This window comes from Ascaphus truei, chromosome 6, assembly GCF_040206685.1.
Source record: "Ascaphus truei isolate aAscTru1 chromosome 6, aAscTru1.hap1, whole genome shotgun sequence".
Lineage (NCBI taxonomy): Eukaryota > Metazoa > Chordata > Amphibia > Anura > Ascaphidae > Ascaphus > Ascaphus truei.
The window spans coordinates 35,659,062-35,674,699 of record NC_134488.1 but is presented as its reverse complement, the minus strand read 5'-3'; the positions used below and the strand labels follow the sequence as shown (position 1 = coordinate 35,674,699).

General features: G+C 43.4%; 1 protein-coding gene across 1 annotated transcript in view; it reads right to left on the bottom strand.

The window, feature by feature from the left end:
- LOC142498033 (uncharacterized) overlaps window positions 1–15,638 on the bottom strand; it is a 448,291-nt gene that overhangs the window by 62,597 nt on the left and 370,056 nt on the right. Inside the window, exons 4-5 of the mRNA XM_075606542.1 lie at window positions 13,291–13,445; window positions 11,853–12,095 (exon numbers count right to left, since the gene is read on the bottom strand). Coding sequence (XP_075462657.1) covers window positions 11,853–12,095; window positions 13,291–13,445 — 398 coding nt within the window. The remainder of the gene's footprint in view (window positions 1–11,852; window positions 12,096–13,290; window positions 13,446–15,638) is intronic.

The window sequence follows — 15,638 nt, the reverse complement described above, 5'->3', positions numbered from 1 at the left end:
TTACCAGAAAGCTGTCCCTAAAGAAAATGCTTAGTTCAAAAAATGATTCTGACACACTAGAGACCAGTGGAGACACGTTAGAAAAATCACCATTGGACAACGAGCCTGAGTCATTGACTTTCAAGGAATGTTGCGCCCTTTCCGATTTGGACACACTGCTTGATACACAGGGCGAACATCTATCTACATATATCCAACCATTCTTTGGACATGAAGATTCAGGCTATCGCAAGACATCATTGTTTTGCCCTACTTACAACAGAGGGCCCTCAATTACTGTGTTTGAAAATCTAGTAGAACGGGACTTACGTTTATTAGCTCAAGGTTTTTCCTGCTCAAGTGTAAATTCTGGTAATTTGACTCACACGGAGATTAGACAGATTGATTGTATCAAAAAGAATTATGATATTGTACTTAAGAATGCTGACAAGGGGGGCGCACTTGTGATTATGTCTTCTCAACAATATAAGAAAGAAGCATTAAGACAGTTACAAGATGCGGACTCCTATCAGCGTCTTGTAGGGAATCCCGTATCCAAATATAGTCGTGAATTGTTAGAACTGTTAGAATTTGGCAAGATTCTTAATGCTATTAGTAATAAGGAATTTGAATTCCTTACCTGTCCACATCCAGTGACCCCTATATTCCACCATCTCCCAAAGATCCATAAGTCGCTGGTAGACCCCCCGGGTCGCCCAATTGTGGCGAGTATTGGATCTTTGGGAGATGGATTATCGCGATATGTGGACAGGTTTCTACAACCCCTGGTTGTACAGTTGCCCTCATTTGTCAGAGACACAGCGGATTTGATTGTCAATCTACAGGACCACACATGGCACAAAGACTACAGGTGGGTCACACTTGATGTGGCCTCCCTGTATTCTATTATCAAACACGAGCATGGACTCACAGCAATTCAACATTATTTAGATCTTTCTACACTATCTATTTCACATTGCACTTTTCTACTTGAATCTATTTCATTTCTACTCACCCACAATTATTTTATGTTTGATTCATGTTTTTATCTACAATTATTAGGCACTGCAATGGGCACGAGTTTTGCACCGTCATATGCTAATTTATTTATGGGTTTTTGGGAATCACGGTTTATTTTTCACAGTGATAATTCATTTCGTCAAAATATCATCTTCTATAAGAGATATATTGACGATCTAATATTAATTTGGAAGGGAGACGAGGACACACTTTTTTCTTTTATTGATTATTTAAACACCAACGATGTTAATATAAAACTCACTTTTGAACACAATCTTAATCATATCCACTACTTGGATTTAGTCCTGTACATTGACAACAATATGCAAATACAAACTGATATTTTTCGTAAGGAGAACTCCAGGAATACACTCCTCAGCGCTCAAAGCTGCCACCCTCAATCATTAATCAGAAACATCCCTGGAGCGCAATTTATGCGATTAAAAAGATTGTGCTCTGATAGTGAGGTCTTCTTGTCCCGTGCAGGTGAGATGTCAGAAAGATTCCTGGCAAGGGGATATTCAGCCAAAGTTATTTCAGCAGCCATTGAGAAAGCCATGGCCACGGATAGAAAATCCCTTATTTGTAAACGGAGAGGATCACTACGCAGCAGGAGGAGAACCAATGCTTGGAAATCTGATGGAAAAAGCCCTTATTTCATTACAACATACAACAAACAATCCCAACAGATCCGTAATATTATTCACAAGCATTGGCACACCCTCCTGCTGGATAGTGATATCCACCCAATTGTTAAAGATGGACCGAGATTCACCTACCGCAAGGCCAAGACATTAGCCTTTCATCTGTCACCAAGTATGTACGACAGCAGATCAAGTCTCCCCAACATTAGAGGTATTCCGAAAGGATTCTTTAAATGTGGCAGTTGCACAATGTGTCAGTATGCATCTCCAACTACATTTATTATGTCTAAAGATAATCTCAAGAAATATAATATTAAGATGTTTTTAAATTGCAACATTAGTTATGTCATATATATTCTATTTTGCAAATGCGGATCAAGATATGTAGGTCGTACCATCAGGCCCCTCAAGACAAGGATAGCGGAACATGTACGCCTAATCAGAAAAGGCGACTTACTTCATCCGGTATCAAGACACTTTACGAGATGCCTCAAAGGAGGCATCGCTAATTTTTCTTTTGCAGCCATTGAGCATGTTCATTCTCACCCCAGGGGGGGTAATAGAGAGAACACATTAAACAAACAGGAGATGTATTGGATATACACCCTCGGTACTCTCCACCCACATGGGATCAACACGGATTGGGAGCTTAAACACTTCCTGTGATACCCATGTGTGTGGAGGTAGGGAGGGTGTATTCCAGTGCATCAACCCTTCTCTATATTTATAACTTTTTGACTCCATACGTTTTATTGTTCCATTTGTTTAATTAATTGTATAGTCATCAACAACAAATATTATATAACTACTTAATATCAACATTGTTGCACAATTGAGTATTGTCTATTATTGTACTTATAATTATAGATTTATATGATGATTATTATCAGCATCACTATGACTTTATTTATTATTATTTTTTTTTGAAGAAATATATATCAATTTATACAATTCCTTTATATATATATATTTTTATTTAAAGAATTCACATCCCTTCACATCCTAAACTCCATATTTGTAACATTCAATTATTTCATTATATCATGCTTTAAATCGCAGTGATCGCCTTTTTCTTTTTCTTTTAAAATGTATGTTATGTGTTTAAAAATATATATGATTCTTTCCTTTATTATATATATATTTTATCTGCATGTATTGTATTTTCTCGCACAGATTCCTTGCATGGGTCCCATCAAAGGTCATCAGCCCATCAGGCTGATTGGGTTCCATATATTCACATTTAGAACATCCAATCACATTTGTTTGGGACCTATTTAGGGAACCTGTGTGATAACGGCAAATTACTCTTTGAAAAAGTCTCGGACAGAGACGAAACGCGTCAGAGTATGTTATCTGCGATGTACAGCATGTTCTAATAAAGCTGATTTTATCTTCATCCTTTGACTGGACTCCAAGTGCTGTGACCGCCTCCACCCTACTATTTATCTACATTTTAATCGGCTGGTGCACGCAGACTCCTCACCACGATACATCCCGACAGCGCTGACGTCAAACCCCCCAACCATCGGCACGCCGGAGCACAGTGATTGCAAAGACGCACCAGCGGCTCCTCCTCTCTGAGGGAAACAGCGTGCGCTGATTTGGAATCAGCTGGTATCCACAGGGAAGCTGGGTTGGCGCGGAAAAACACCTAGGACGCCACCGCAAGCTCCCTCGTCATAGGAAAGACGCCAGGAGAGACGTTTCAGCGGGATACACAGCTCAACGTACTCAGCAACTTCCCGAGGATACAACAAACACCGGGCGGGCAAGGGCAGCAGCTAACGGCACAAGGGACACAGGAGTGCGGTGTTTCTGGATACTTCACATTCCTGGACCCAGCCCCACACTGCAAAACGGGCCCCCCGCCACGGGTGAGTTACATTATCCTCATATTATTCTTATATGACTTATCATTTATGTCAATGGTGAGGAGCCATCTTCGGTACAGCGGACTATGGATTATTCCCATTAACCCCTTATATACTTGACTCTGGTAGCATCAGCTTTTGGGTTCATTCCCTTGTCTATATCAAGCTATTGTGGTCAGCTGGTTGCTCGTCAAGTACACACACATTTTTTCTAACCAAGTTTATTTATTATACTGAGAGATTTATAGTATGCAATCTATTACATTGGGATTTTGTTCTTTTTTCTGATTTGAAAAATATACCTTTATTTCTATATACACATCCAGTCCGCTCTACAAGAATATACAGTCTAGGAACTATTTATCTTGTTTTAATAAAAAGTACATAAAGATAGTACACAAAAGTTTTTCAAGGAATCTTTACACCAAATTTCCTTCACATTATGGAGGAATCCAGTGGAGAGGAAAATGCCATATCAGATGCTGAGAGTAGCACATATATACTTACATGTGGTGACAATACTAGAAGAACAAGAAAGGCCGCTCATCTTTTTGATGGTATCTCTGACATAGTATGCGATGAACCATCAGACCTAACCCATCATTTTGTTAAAATGGAAAGATTGTTAGTTCAGAATCTAAGACTCTGGTGGGATATTACCTCACTAGAGAATTACATCAGATGCAATAGAATCCCTAGGGGACTACGCATTAAGAAAGTTCCATCTTTTGGATTTCTGAACAAACAATTTGAACAGGATTGGGTTAAGGCTTTAGACACCTGCTCATTGCAATTGATGGAACTTATCATTCAACAGAAGACAGCAGAAAAATCGCTTCTTATGTCAGAAATTACCACACTTCAGACTAAGTTGCAACCATTTTCAAAAGTGGATCAATTTGTCAAAAATGATAAGACACTATTGTCTAATATTGAAATAATAGAAGATACCATTAGCGATAAAAAACACCTGAAATTTGAAAGAGATCGCATTGACTACAGCAAAGGCCAAGTATATTGTTGGCAAAAGCCTATAGTTATTAAAGAGTTTACCAGCTCCAGTACACCCAAGAACACACAACGTCATCAAAAAAGATGGACAAATAATCCCCCGAATAAATCGATTTAAAAAAATCCCAGAGTAGAGACCTCTAGTTTTGAATCCGAAGCTTCGGACCAAGAATACAGATCACAAATAGTTTCATTCGATAGATCTGTAGATTACTCTAGGGACAACCGGGGAACTTCCAAGTTTGACAATAAAGCCTCAACCTCATCCTTTCAAACTAAAATGGTTAAATCCTCAGGTCAACCATCCTCAGCTTTTTTACCGGCAGGCCCGAAAGGGCGAGGAGAACAAGGAGATCCAAAAGGAAACGAGGCACGAGGCAAAGCCAAGCGGAAGAAATACGAGTGATGGATCCTGGTAATGTAATTAATCTGTCTGGTATACACCTCACATTTGATCAATTGACACTTCTCAATAAGGGACTTGGTTTTGCACCCTCACAAAATTTTCAACTCTTTCAAACTGTGATCGACTTACAGAAATTTACCAGAAAGCTGTCCCTAAAGAAAATGCTTAGTTCAAAAAATGATTCTGACACACTAGAGACCAGTGGAGACACGTTAGAAAAATCACCATTGGACAACGAGCCTGAGTCATTGACTTTCAAGGAATGTTGCGCCCTTTCCGATTTGGACACACTGCTTGATACACAGGGCGAACATCTATCTACATATATCCAACCATTCTTTGGACATGAAGATTCAGGCTATCGCAAGACATCATTGTTTTGCCCTACTTACAACAGAGGGCCCTCAATTACTGTGTTTGAAAATCTAGTAGAACGGGACTTACGTTTATTAGCTCAAGGTTTTTCCTGCTCAAGTGTAAATTCTGGTAATTTGACTCACACGGAGATTAGACAGATTGATTGTATCAAAAAGAATTATGATATTGTACTTAAGAATGCTGACAAGGGGGGCGCACTTGTGATTATGTCTTCTCAACAATATAAGAAAGAAGCATTAAGACAGTTACAAGATGCGGACTCCTATCAGCGTCTTGTAGGGAATCCCGTATCCAAATATAGTCGTGAATTGTTAGAACTGTTAGAATTTGGCAAGATTCTTAATGCTATTAGTAATAAGGAATTTGAATTCCTTACCTGTCCACATCCAGTGACCCCTATATTCCACCATCTCCCAAAGATCCATAAGTCGCTGGTAGACCCCCCGGGTCGCCCAATTGTGGCGAGTATTGGATCTTTGGGAGATGGATTATCGCGATATGTGGACAGGTTTCTACAACCCCTGGTTGTACAGTTGCCCTCATTTGTCAGAGACACAGCGGATTTGATTGTCAATCTACAGGACCACACATGGCACAAAGACTACAGGTGGGTCACACTTGATGTGGCCTCCCTGTATTCTATTATCAAACACGAGCATGGACTCACAGCAATTCAACATTATTTAGATCTTTCTACACTATCTATTTCACATTGCACTTTTCTACTTGAATCTATTTCATTTCTACTCACCCACAATTATTTTATGTTTGATTCATGTTTTTATCTACAATTATTAGGCACTGCAATGGGCACGAGTTTTGCACCGTCATATGCTAATTTATTTATGGGTTTTTGGGAATCACGGTTTATTTTTCACAGTGATAATTCATTTCGTCAAAATATCATCTTCTATAAGAGATATATTGACGATCTAATATTAATTTGGAAGGGAGACGAGGACACACTTTTTTCTTTTATTGATTATTTAAACACCAACGATGTTAATATAAAACTCACTTTTGAACACAATCTTAATCATATCCACTACTTGGATTTAGTCCTGTACATTGACAACAATATGCAAATACAAACTGATATTTTTCGTAAGGAGAACTCGAGGAATACACTCCTCAGCGCTCAAAGCTGCCACCCTCAATCATTAATCAGAAACATCCCTGGAGCGCAATTTATGCGATTAAAAAGATTGTGCTCTGATAGTGAGGTCTTCTTGTCCCGTGCAGGTGAGATGTCAGAAAGATTCCTGGCAAGGGGATATTCAGCCAAAGTTATTTCAGCAGCCATTGAGAAAGCCATGGCCACGGATAGAAAATCCCTTATTTGTAAACGGAGAGGATCACTACGCAGCAGGAGGAGAACCAATGCTTGGAAATCTGATGGAAAAAGCCCTTATTTCATTACAACATACAACAAACAATCCCAACAGATCCGTAATATTATTCACAAGCATTGGCACACCCTCCTGCTGGATAGTGATATCCACCCAATTGTTAAAGATGGACCGAGATTCACCTACCGCAAGGCCAAGACATTAGCCTTTCATCTGTCACCAAGTATGTACGACAGCAGATCAAGTCTCCCCAACATTAGAGGTATTCCGAAAGGATTCTTTAAATGTGGCAGTTGCACAATGTGTCAGTATGCATCTCCAACTACATTTATTATGTCTAAAGATAATCTCAAGAAATATAATATTAAGATGTTTTTAAATTGCAACATTAGTTATGTCATATATATTCTATTTTGCAAATGCGGATCAAGATATGTAGGTCGTACCATCAGGCCCCTCAAGACAAGGATAGCGGAACATGTACGCCTAATCAGAAAAGGCGACTTACTTCATCCGGTATCAAGACACTTTACGAGATGCCTCAAAGGAGGCATCGCTAATTTTTCTTTTGCAGCCATTGAGCATGTTCATTCTCACCCCAGGGGGGGTAATAGAGAGAACACATTAAACAAACAGGAGATGTATTGGATATACACCCTCGGTACTCTCCACCCACATGGGATCAACACGGATTGGGAGCTTAAACACTTCCTGTGATACCCATGTGTGTGGAGGTAGGGAGGGTGTATTCCAGTGCATCAACCCTTCTCTATATTTATAACTTTTTGACTCCATACGTTTTATTGTTCCATTTGTTTAATTAATTGTATAGTCATCAACAACAAATATTATATAACTACTTAATATCAACATTGTTGCACAATTGAGTATTGTCTATTATTGTACTTATAATTATAGATTTATATGATGATTATTATCAGCATCACTATGACTTTATTTATTATTATTTTTTTTTGAAGAAATATATATCAATTTATACAATTCCTTTATATATATATATTTTTATTTAAAGAATTCACATCCCTTCACATCCTAAACTCCATATTTGTAACATTCAATTATTTCATTATATCATGCTTTAAATCGCAGTGATCGCCTTTTTCTTTTTCTTTTAAAATGTATGTTATGTGTTTAAAAATATATATGATTCTTTCCTTTATTATATATATATTTTATCTGCATGTATTGTATTTTCTCGCACAGATTCCTTGCATGGGTCCCATCAAAGGTCATCAGCCCATCAGGCTGATTGGGTTCCATATATTCACATTTAGAACATCCAATCACATTTGTTTGGGACCTATTTAGGGAACCTGTGTGATAACGGCAAATTACTCTTTGAAAAAGTCTCGGACAGAGACGAAACGCGTCAGAGTATGTTATCTGCGATGTACAGCATGTTCTAATAAAGCTGATTTTATCTTCATCCTTTGACTGGACTCCAAGTGCTGTGACCGCCTCCACCCTACTATTTATCTACATTTTAATCGGCTGGTGCACGCAGACTCCTCACCACGATACATCCCGACAGCGCTGACGTCAAACCCCCCAACCATCGGCACGCCGGAGCACAGTGATTGCAAAGACGCACCAGCGGCTCCTCCTCTCTGAGGGAAACAGCGTGCGCTGATTTGGAATCAGCTGGTATCCACAGGGAAGCTGGGTTGGCGCGGAAAAACACCTAGGACGCCACCGCAAGCTCCCTCGTCATAGGAAAGACGCCAGGAGAGACGTTTCAGCGGGATACACAGCTCAACGTACTCAGCAACTTCCCGAGGATACAACAAACACCGGGCGGGCAAGGGCAGCAGCTAACGGCACAAGGGACACAGGAGTGCGGTGTTTCTGGATACTTCACATTCCTGGACCCAGCCCCACACTGCAAAACGGGCCCCCCGCCACGGGTGAGTTACATTATCCTCATATTATTCTTATATGACTTATCATTTATGTCAATGGTGAGGAGCCATCTTCGGTACAGCGGACTATGGATTATTCCCATTAACCCCTTATATACTTGACTCTGGTAGCATCAGCTTTTGGGTTCATTCCCTTGTCTATATCAAGTTCTCATTTTAGAATGAAGCAGTCGCGGTTAGAGCTTCTCACTGAAAAGAGGACCAGGGAGCCCAGGTGGATATCCTGGTCAGGGTAAGCCTTCCAAAGCAGGCGCACTGCACCTAGGAAAGGTTCGATTTGACCCCCAGAAAGTGTATATTTAGTTTGTATTTTGTATATTCCTTATGTGTACGTGGGTTTACCCGAATAAACTACATTTAATTTCACTACCTTGTTTTGCCTAGTGAACGATCCAGGTATAAATTTGTAAAAAGTCCTTGTCTCCTGTGACAGTAACTAAAACCTGGCACTTTTTCCTCCGCAATATTACCAAGATACGTCCTTTCTTCTGTTGCTCTAATGCTAAACCTCTGACTCAGGCCCTCACTCTCTCCCGTCTCGATTACTGTAACCTCCTGCTGTCCGGCCTTCCTGCCTCTCACTTGTCTCCCCTACAATCTATCCTAAACGCTGCTGCCAGAATCACTCAACTATTTCCTAAATCTGTCTCAGCGTCTCCCCTCCTGAAATCCCTCTCCTGGCTTCTTATCAAATCCCGCATCTCGGTAAGTAATTGGGGAGCACGTCCCCTGCGGCGTGTTTCCTCCTTAGGCTGAGTCCCCAGTCTTCACTGTGGCACGCGCGCCCGGCGGGGGGGGGGGGCAGCGCGTGCACAGCGCTGCACCGCGATAGGCGGTCTGAGGGGAGAGGGAAGGTTTGTGACGGGAGGAGGCGTGGCTGTGGGTTTGCGGGGACGTGGCCATGACGTCCCGTGGCTGGTTCGCCCTTTTTGGCTGAACCGCCGGCGGGGGCGTGGCCACGCCTCCGTCGCGGGTGCTAATTTCAAATTCCCCTGCCTCCCTGAAAACCTGTCGCGCACCGCTGGGGAAAGGTGCGCGACAAGGTAGGGACTGGGACCGGCCGGACTGGGGGGGGGGGGGGGCTTGATAGCACAGCGCACGCCGAGCCGCTTCACACACTCCTGCACCGCTTACAGAGCGCACGCGCCCATGGAGGGTTTTCAATAACTCCACAGAGCTTGGCTCCACCCCCCGCTTGTGACGCGCACATGTGACGCGCGTGCAGCGCTCCCCAGCTGCGTGTCAATGTTCGTTATCACTCCCACCTGTCTCCTGCACCTCACAGGCTATCCCTGTCTCTGCAGAGACCGCTCCATCTCCTGTCTCATTGGTCTCATCCCTCCATATATGCTCAGCTATCACATTCTTTCTTTGGCAGAGCATAGTTCATTGCAGCCTTGCTGTTCCCACGTCCCTGTTCCTTTTGCCTTTCTAACCTTCTTTTGCTCTGACCTCCTGTGTACCCACCCGGCTTGACTTTGGACCCCTCTCTGGATTACCGACCCCGGCTTGCCTCTGACCTTCCACATCTCTCCATCCCTGACCACGGCACCCCGGATACCGACTACTCTCCTGGCTCGGACCTCCGACCCTGGCAAGTATCAAGACTATTCTATATTCTCCAATCCCGACCCGGCAACCTTGACTATCCACTCTCCAGACGTGCCACTGCTGCTGTGGGTGGCGTGGTCTATGCTCTCCCACCTCAGTACCGGTGTCCCACCTTGTTTGTAGTGAGCGCAAGCGTTACAATCTCACACTCAATTCTCCTCCTCACTTTTAAAGCTTTACACTCTTCTTGCCCCTCCTTACGTCTCAGCCCTAATTTCTCGCTATGCACCATCCCGACTCTTGCGTTCTGCTCAAGGATGTCTTCTCTCTACCTCTTCTGTATCTAAAGCCCTCTCCCGCCTTAAACCTTTCTCACTGACTGCCCCACACCTCTGGAATGCCCTTCCCCTCAATACCCGACTAGCACCCTCTCTATCCACCTTTAAGACCCACCTCAAACACACCTGCTTAAAGAAGCATATGAGCAGCTCCATGGCTTATAATTTACACCTCATACATAAAGCTTGGCCCCCTGCAGGCGCACTTACCAGAACATCTTCCTACTGTCTCTATACGTCCTACCTACCAATTAGATTATAAGATCTTCAGAGCAGGGACACCTTTTCCTAAATGTTACTTTTATGTCTGAAGCGCTTATTTCCATGATGTGTTATTTCTATTATTTGTTATTTATATGATTATGTCACGTATATTACTGCTGTGAAGCGCTATGTATTTTATGGGTGCTATATAAATAAAGACATACATACAAAATAAAGGCATTTATAATGTAATTATCGATAGGCAGAAATATAACAATACGATCTTCAAACGTGAGGCTCATTCAGTGCATACACAATTAGATAAAAACACTACACACAAGACGCTGAGTAATGCGTACCCCTATCTCTCCCCATGATCACCCGACCCTGCGTGGTGGGACCTGTGTAAAGGTGCCGGCACACCATTGGAGCTTTTTAATTGTGTGTGAACGTAGCAGGCCTGTACTTCAGTATACTTCCCTTTTACTTGGCTTGCAATGAGGATCCCCTTTTTCGCTACATGTGCTTCCTGCTGCTATCAGATGGATGCTCCGCTGGACCCTACTCCCTTTAGCCAGCGTCCACTAACTCAGGCGGATCACTGGCTGGGCTCCTGGTTGATCCTAAGATCTCTCAGTGTGCTGCAGCTTTACCCCTGCATGCTTTGCCAGAGCCTTCTAGGGATTTCCTCTCTTAGTCCCGCTTCCCCAGAGTCCAGTCTCATTGGCTGAGGCCGTGCCTATCCCAAGTCACTTCCTCCTGTCCTGGAAGTGGCTCCCTCATGCAGCAAAGCCAGCTGGGAGTTATAGTTTCCTATTGCAGCCATGAGGCAGTGTATGTGTGTCAGCTGCCTGCACGTTATGGAGGTTACATCTATTACATGAACACTGAGATAACCTGTAAGCACCAAACCCAGAGGGACCTTTCCCTGAGTGTGTAATGTGTGTAACACACTGAGCCTTTCCAGAGATTGGCGCATGATCCCTTATCTCACAGAACGTGTCCCGGGTGAACTGATCGCAGCAGACGGCAGTATAGAGTTTTACCTCAATGTATCATTAACATGTTATTAACATGGGACACAGGTCTCTGGTTACAGAATATTTGGTGTAACAAGATCACAGCAGCGATCCAATCATCCTAAAGACAGATCAGACTTACCCTCCGGTAACTAGCGGCACTTTGTTGACATCGTTGGGGTCGTCGCTGGGACCGACAAAGCATTTCTCCACCCGCAGAGTAAATGTGTCTCTGTCCACAAATGTAGTAAACAAGCCCAGGTAGAGATCTGATCCCATGGGCACAGTTTGACCATACAGTACTGGCAAGCTGTAATCCGGATCCCGGTAAGCAGCCATGGTAACGGGAACTGTGCCCGCTCCCTCTGCGGTGAGGTTGACGGTGCTGTGAAAACAAAAAGATAAAAGAAAATGAAAAATATCGATGGCTTTATAGTAAGTTTATATCCCTAAAAAAAAACATTACTTCAGCCCTCCAACAAACTCCCACCCCGGCTCATCTCTTACTCCTCAGGCTCCCAATCTTTCCCACCCCAAATAAAGTCCTTTGCCTTTGGGGACACCGGTTCTATATTCAGTGCACAAAACAACATGACTAAGGTGTGGGGGCTGAGCACCCACAAAGGTTTAAACAATAAGGACTGCACACTGTGGGTCAGGGTGGGACACCTATTTATGGGGTCATTGATGGAGTGAAAGTGCTTTATGCCTTTATGTCACCCGGCACCCTTCTTTTGTGTTTGTCGCTGTATCTCTAAGGCTGGGACCATGGTGTCCGCACGCTGAGCAATCAGACTGCCTTAAGGCAGTGATCGGGTCCATGTGGGGTGCGGGCGGAGGCGGGAGGGAGCGCGCGGGCGAAGGCAGGAGGGGGCGCACGATGCGCAAGAAATCAGTTGAAACTGAATTCTTGGCGCGACAGGCTGGTCACGTGAGCGGTTCGTCCAATGAGGGCACGCGCCCCCCATGGCCAGGGAAAGCACCCGCTTAACGCGGGTCACTTTCCTGCCTCCGCGCGGGCGAAGGCACCGTGGCCCCAGCCCAAGTAAGGAGTAGCCAACTCCAGTCCTCAAGGGCCATCAACATGTCAGCATTTCAGAATATCCCTGCTTCAGCACAGGTGGTTCAATCAGTGGTTCAGTCGAAGACTGATTGACTGATGGAAGATTGAGCCACCTGTGCTGAAGCAGGGACTCATTGAGGAACCTGTGCTGCAGCAGGGATATCCTAAAAAACCTGGCCTGTTGGTGGCCCTTGAGCACTGGAGTTGGCCACTCCTGGTCTAGATTGTATCACTGTATTGCTCGTATGGATGGTTATTACAAGTCTTCACCCGGGAAAACGTGTCAAAATTAGATTTATTTTACCTGATTTTTCGAATATTCTTCAATTTAAAAAAAAAGAAAAAATCCAAAATTCTCTAATTTCTTAATTATTATTTTTTTTTTTTAAATATTTTGAATTATTTGTCATTTTTTTTTTGTAATTACATTGTTTTGTTATTTAAAAAAAAAAATATTCTGTAGTTTTCAAATATTAAAATAAAAATATATATTCACTAGGCGTCTCTCTGCTCTCACCTGGACACAGCACTGGCGGAGAAGTTCAGGCTGCTCTGCATGGTCAGGTTGTATGAACAGGTAAAGTTGTAGTTGATGGGGTTGGCAGTGATGAGGGGAGTGTCCATAATACCAATGTGAACGGTGTTTGTGTAATTCACTTTGGAGGAATCACTCTGCAGAAAGAGAGAATAAAGACCTGTATAAACGTTCAAGGAATAAGTATAAAGAGGGGACAAGAGACATTCGCTCGGCTTCTGTACTTTCATGTCCCCGGCTTAGCTGTATGAGCTGCAATGCATCATGCATCATGCAAAAGCTCAAGGGGGTCTGTTGCAGGGTACATGCAACTACACTCGCAGGGTTTTCTTGATAAGGCTTATTTATTTAGCCTTACATTATACAGCACACACAACAAAAATAGCTTTTCTTCAGCAAATAAAAGAAAGATAGCTTATCTTCAGCATGTAAACAAAACAGGTTTTCTTCACCATGCAGGACACAACAGTTCATCAAAATGTACTTTGCAAACAGACCTTAAATCAAGCTGTTCTCTCTCCAGAGTTTTCAGGGTATTTCCCTCCTTCAGACAGCATACAAGAAGACAGACCTTGATTCAGTAATCTCTCCAGTAACTAACTTCTGTCTGCTGACCAGCCAGGCATGTGTGCACATTCTCGGGTTTTTAACACACCTTGATTAAGCAGCTGGGATTCAACTAATTGCCATGAGCTTCCCAGCTGAAGTTAACCTCATCACTGCTGCACTGCAGACTAAACATATGTCTGCCAGGCATATAGCTGGTAGCTTTTATTTACCCTGTCACATTACTCCCCTGTTAGTGTGTGGCTGGGGCTACGCACGGCTGAAGCCCGACCATCCACCCCTTCTCTAGAAAAGAAATCCGCATTTGCGTTCTCTTTTGCCGGCCTGTGCTGAATCTCAAATGAGAAGAGTTGGAGGGCCATATACCACCTAGTTAACCTAGCATTGGAATCTTTCATGCTATTTAACCACTTCAGTGGAGCATGGTCTGTCACCAGAGTAAAATGGACTCCTGCCAGGTAATGCCTTAAAGCCTCAATTGCCCACTTTACTGCGAGGCACTCCTTCTCAATCACCGAGAATTTTTTTTCCCTCGGGAACAATTTTCTACTCAGGAAAAGGATAGGGTGTTCAACTCCCTCAAACTGTTGTGACAACACTGCCCCTAGCCCTATCTCTGATGCGTCCGTTTGCACTACAAAAGGCCTGTTGAAGTTTGGGCTTCTAAGGAAAGGACCCTCTGATAGACACCTTTTTATGTCCTCAAAGGCTCTCTGACACTCCCTTGACCATACCACTTGTGTAGGGGCACACTTTTTTGTGAGGTCCGTTAAAGGGGCTGCCACTTCCGAGTAGTTGGGGATGAAGCGTCGGTAGTATCCTGCCAAACCCAGCAGAGAGCGTACCTGCGTTTTTGTTTGGGGGGTCGGAACTTCTTTCAGGGCAACTACCTTGTCGGCTAGTGGCCTTACTTTTCCACCTCCCACTGCATACCCTAAGTATTTGGTTTCTGCCTTACCCAAGGCACATTTCTTAGGGTTGGCTGTGAGCCCTGCCTCTCTTAGAGATTTGAGGACCGCTTTCAGCCTATTTAGATGGGCCCGCCAGTGTTTACTATAAATGACAATGTCATCTAGGTAGGCTGCGGCATAAGTCCTATGGGGTCTCAGCATTTTATCCACGAGTCTTTGAAATGTGCCTTGGGCTCCATGCAGTCCAAATGGCATTGTCACAAACTGGTATAAACCCATGGGAGTGGCAAAGGCTGTTTTGCACTTGGACTTTTCCTCTAAGGGTATTTGCCAGTATCCTTTTGTTAAGTCCAACGTGGATATATATTCCGCGTTACCAAGGGCGTCAATTAATTCGTCCACCCTTGGCATCGGATATGCGTCAAACTTGGATACCGCATTGACCTTTCGGAGGTCCACACAAAATCTTACCTTCCCATCGGGTTTAGGGACCATAACTAGTGGACTACACCACTCACTGCATGATTCCTCAATCACTCCTAAGTGTAACATTTCTTGTACCTCCTCTACCAGGGCCCTACGACTTTCAGGCAACTTATAAGGACGGGAACGTACTTTTACCCCAGGTGCTGTCTCGATCGCATGTGAAATTAAGTTAGTTTGTCCTGGTAAATCAGAAAAAACATAATGGAATTGTGTAATTATTGCTAACAAGTCCCATTTTTGTTCAGAGGACAACTGTTTATCCATTGGGATTTTATCGTCACCCACGATATTCTCCCGTGGGGGCTGAGGACCCAAGTCCGTTTCCTCCTCCACCGGGTGGATGAATAGAGCCCCAGACGCGCAGGA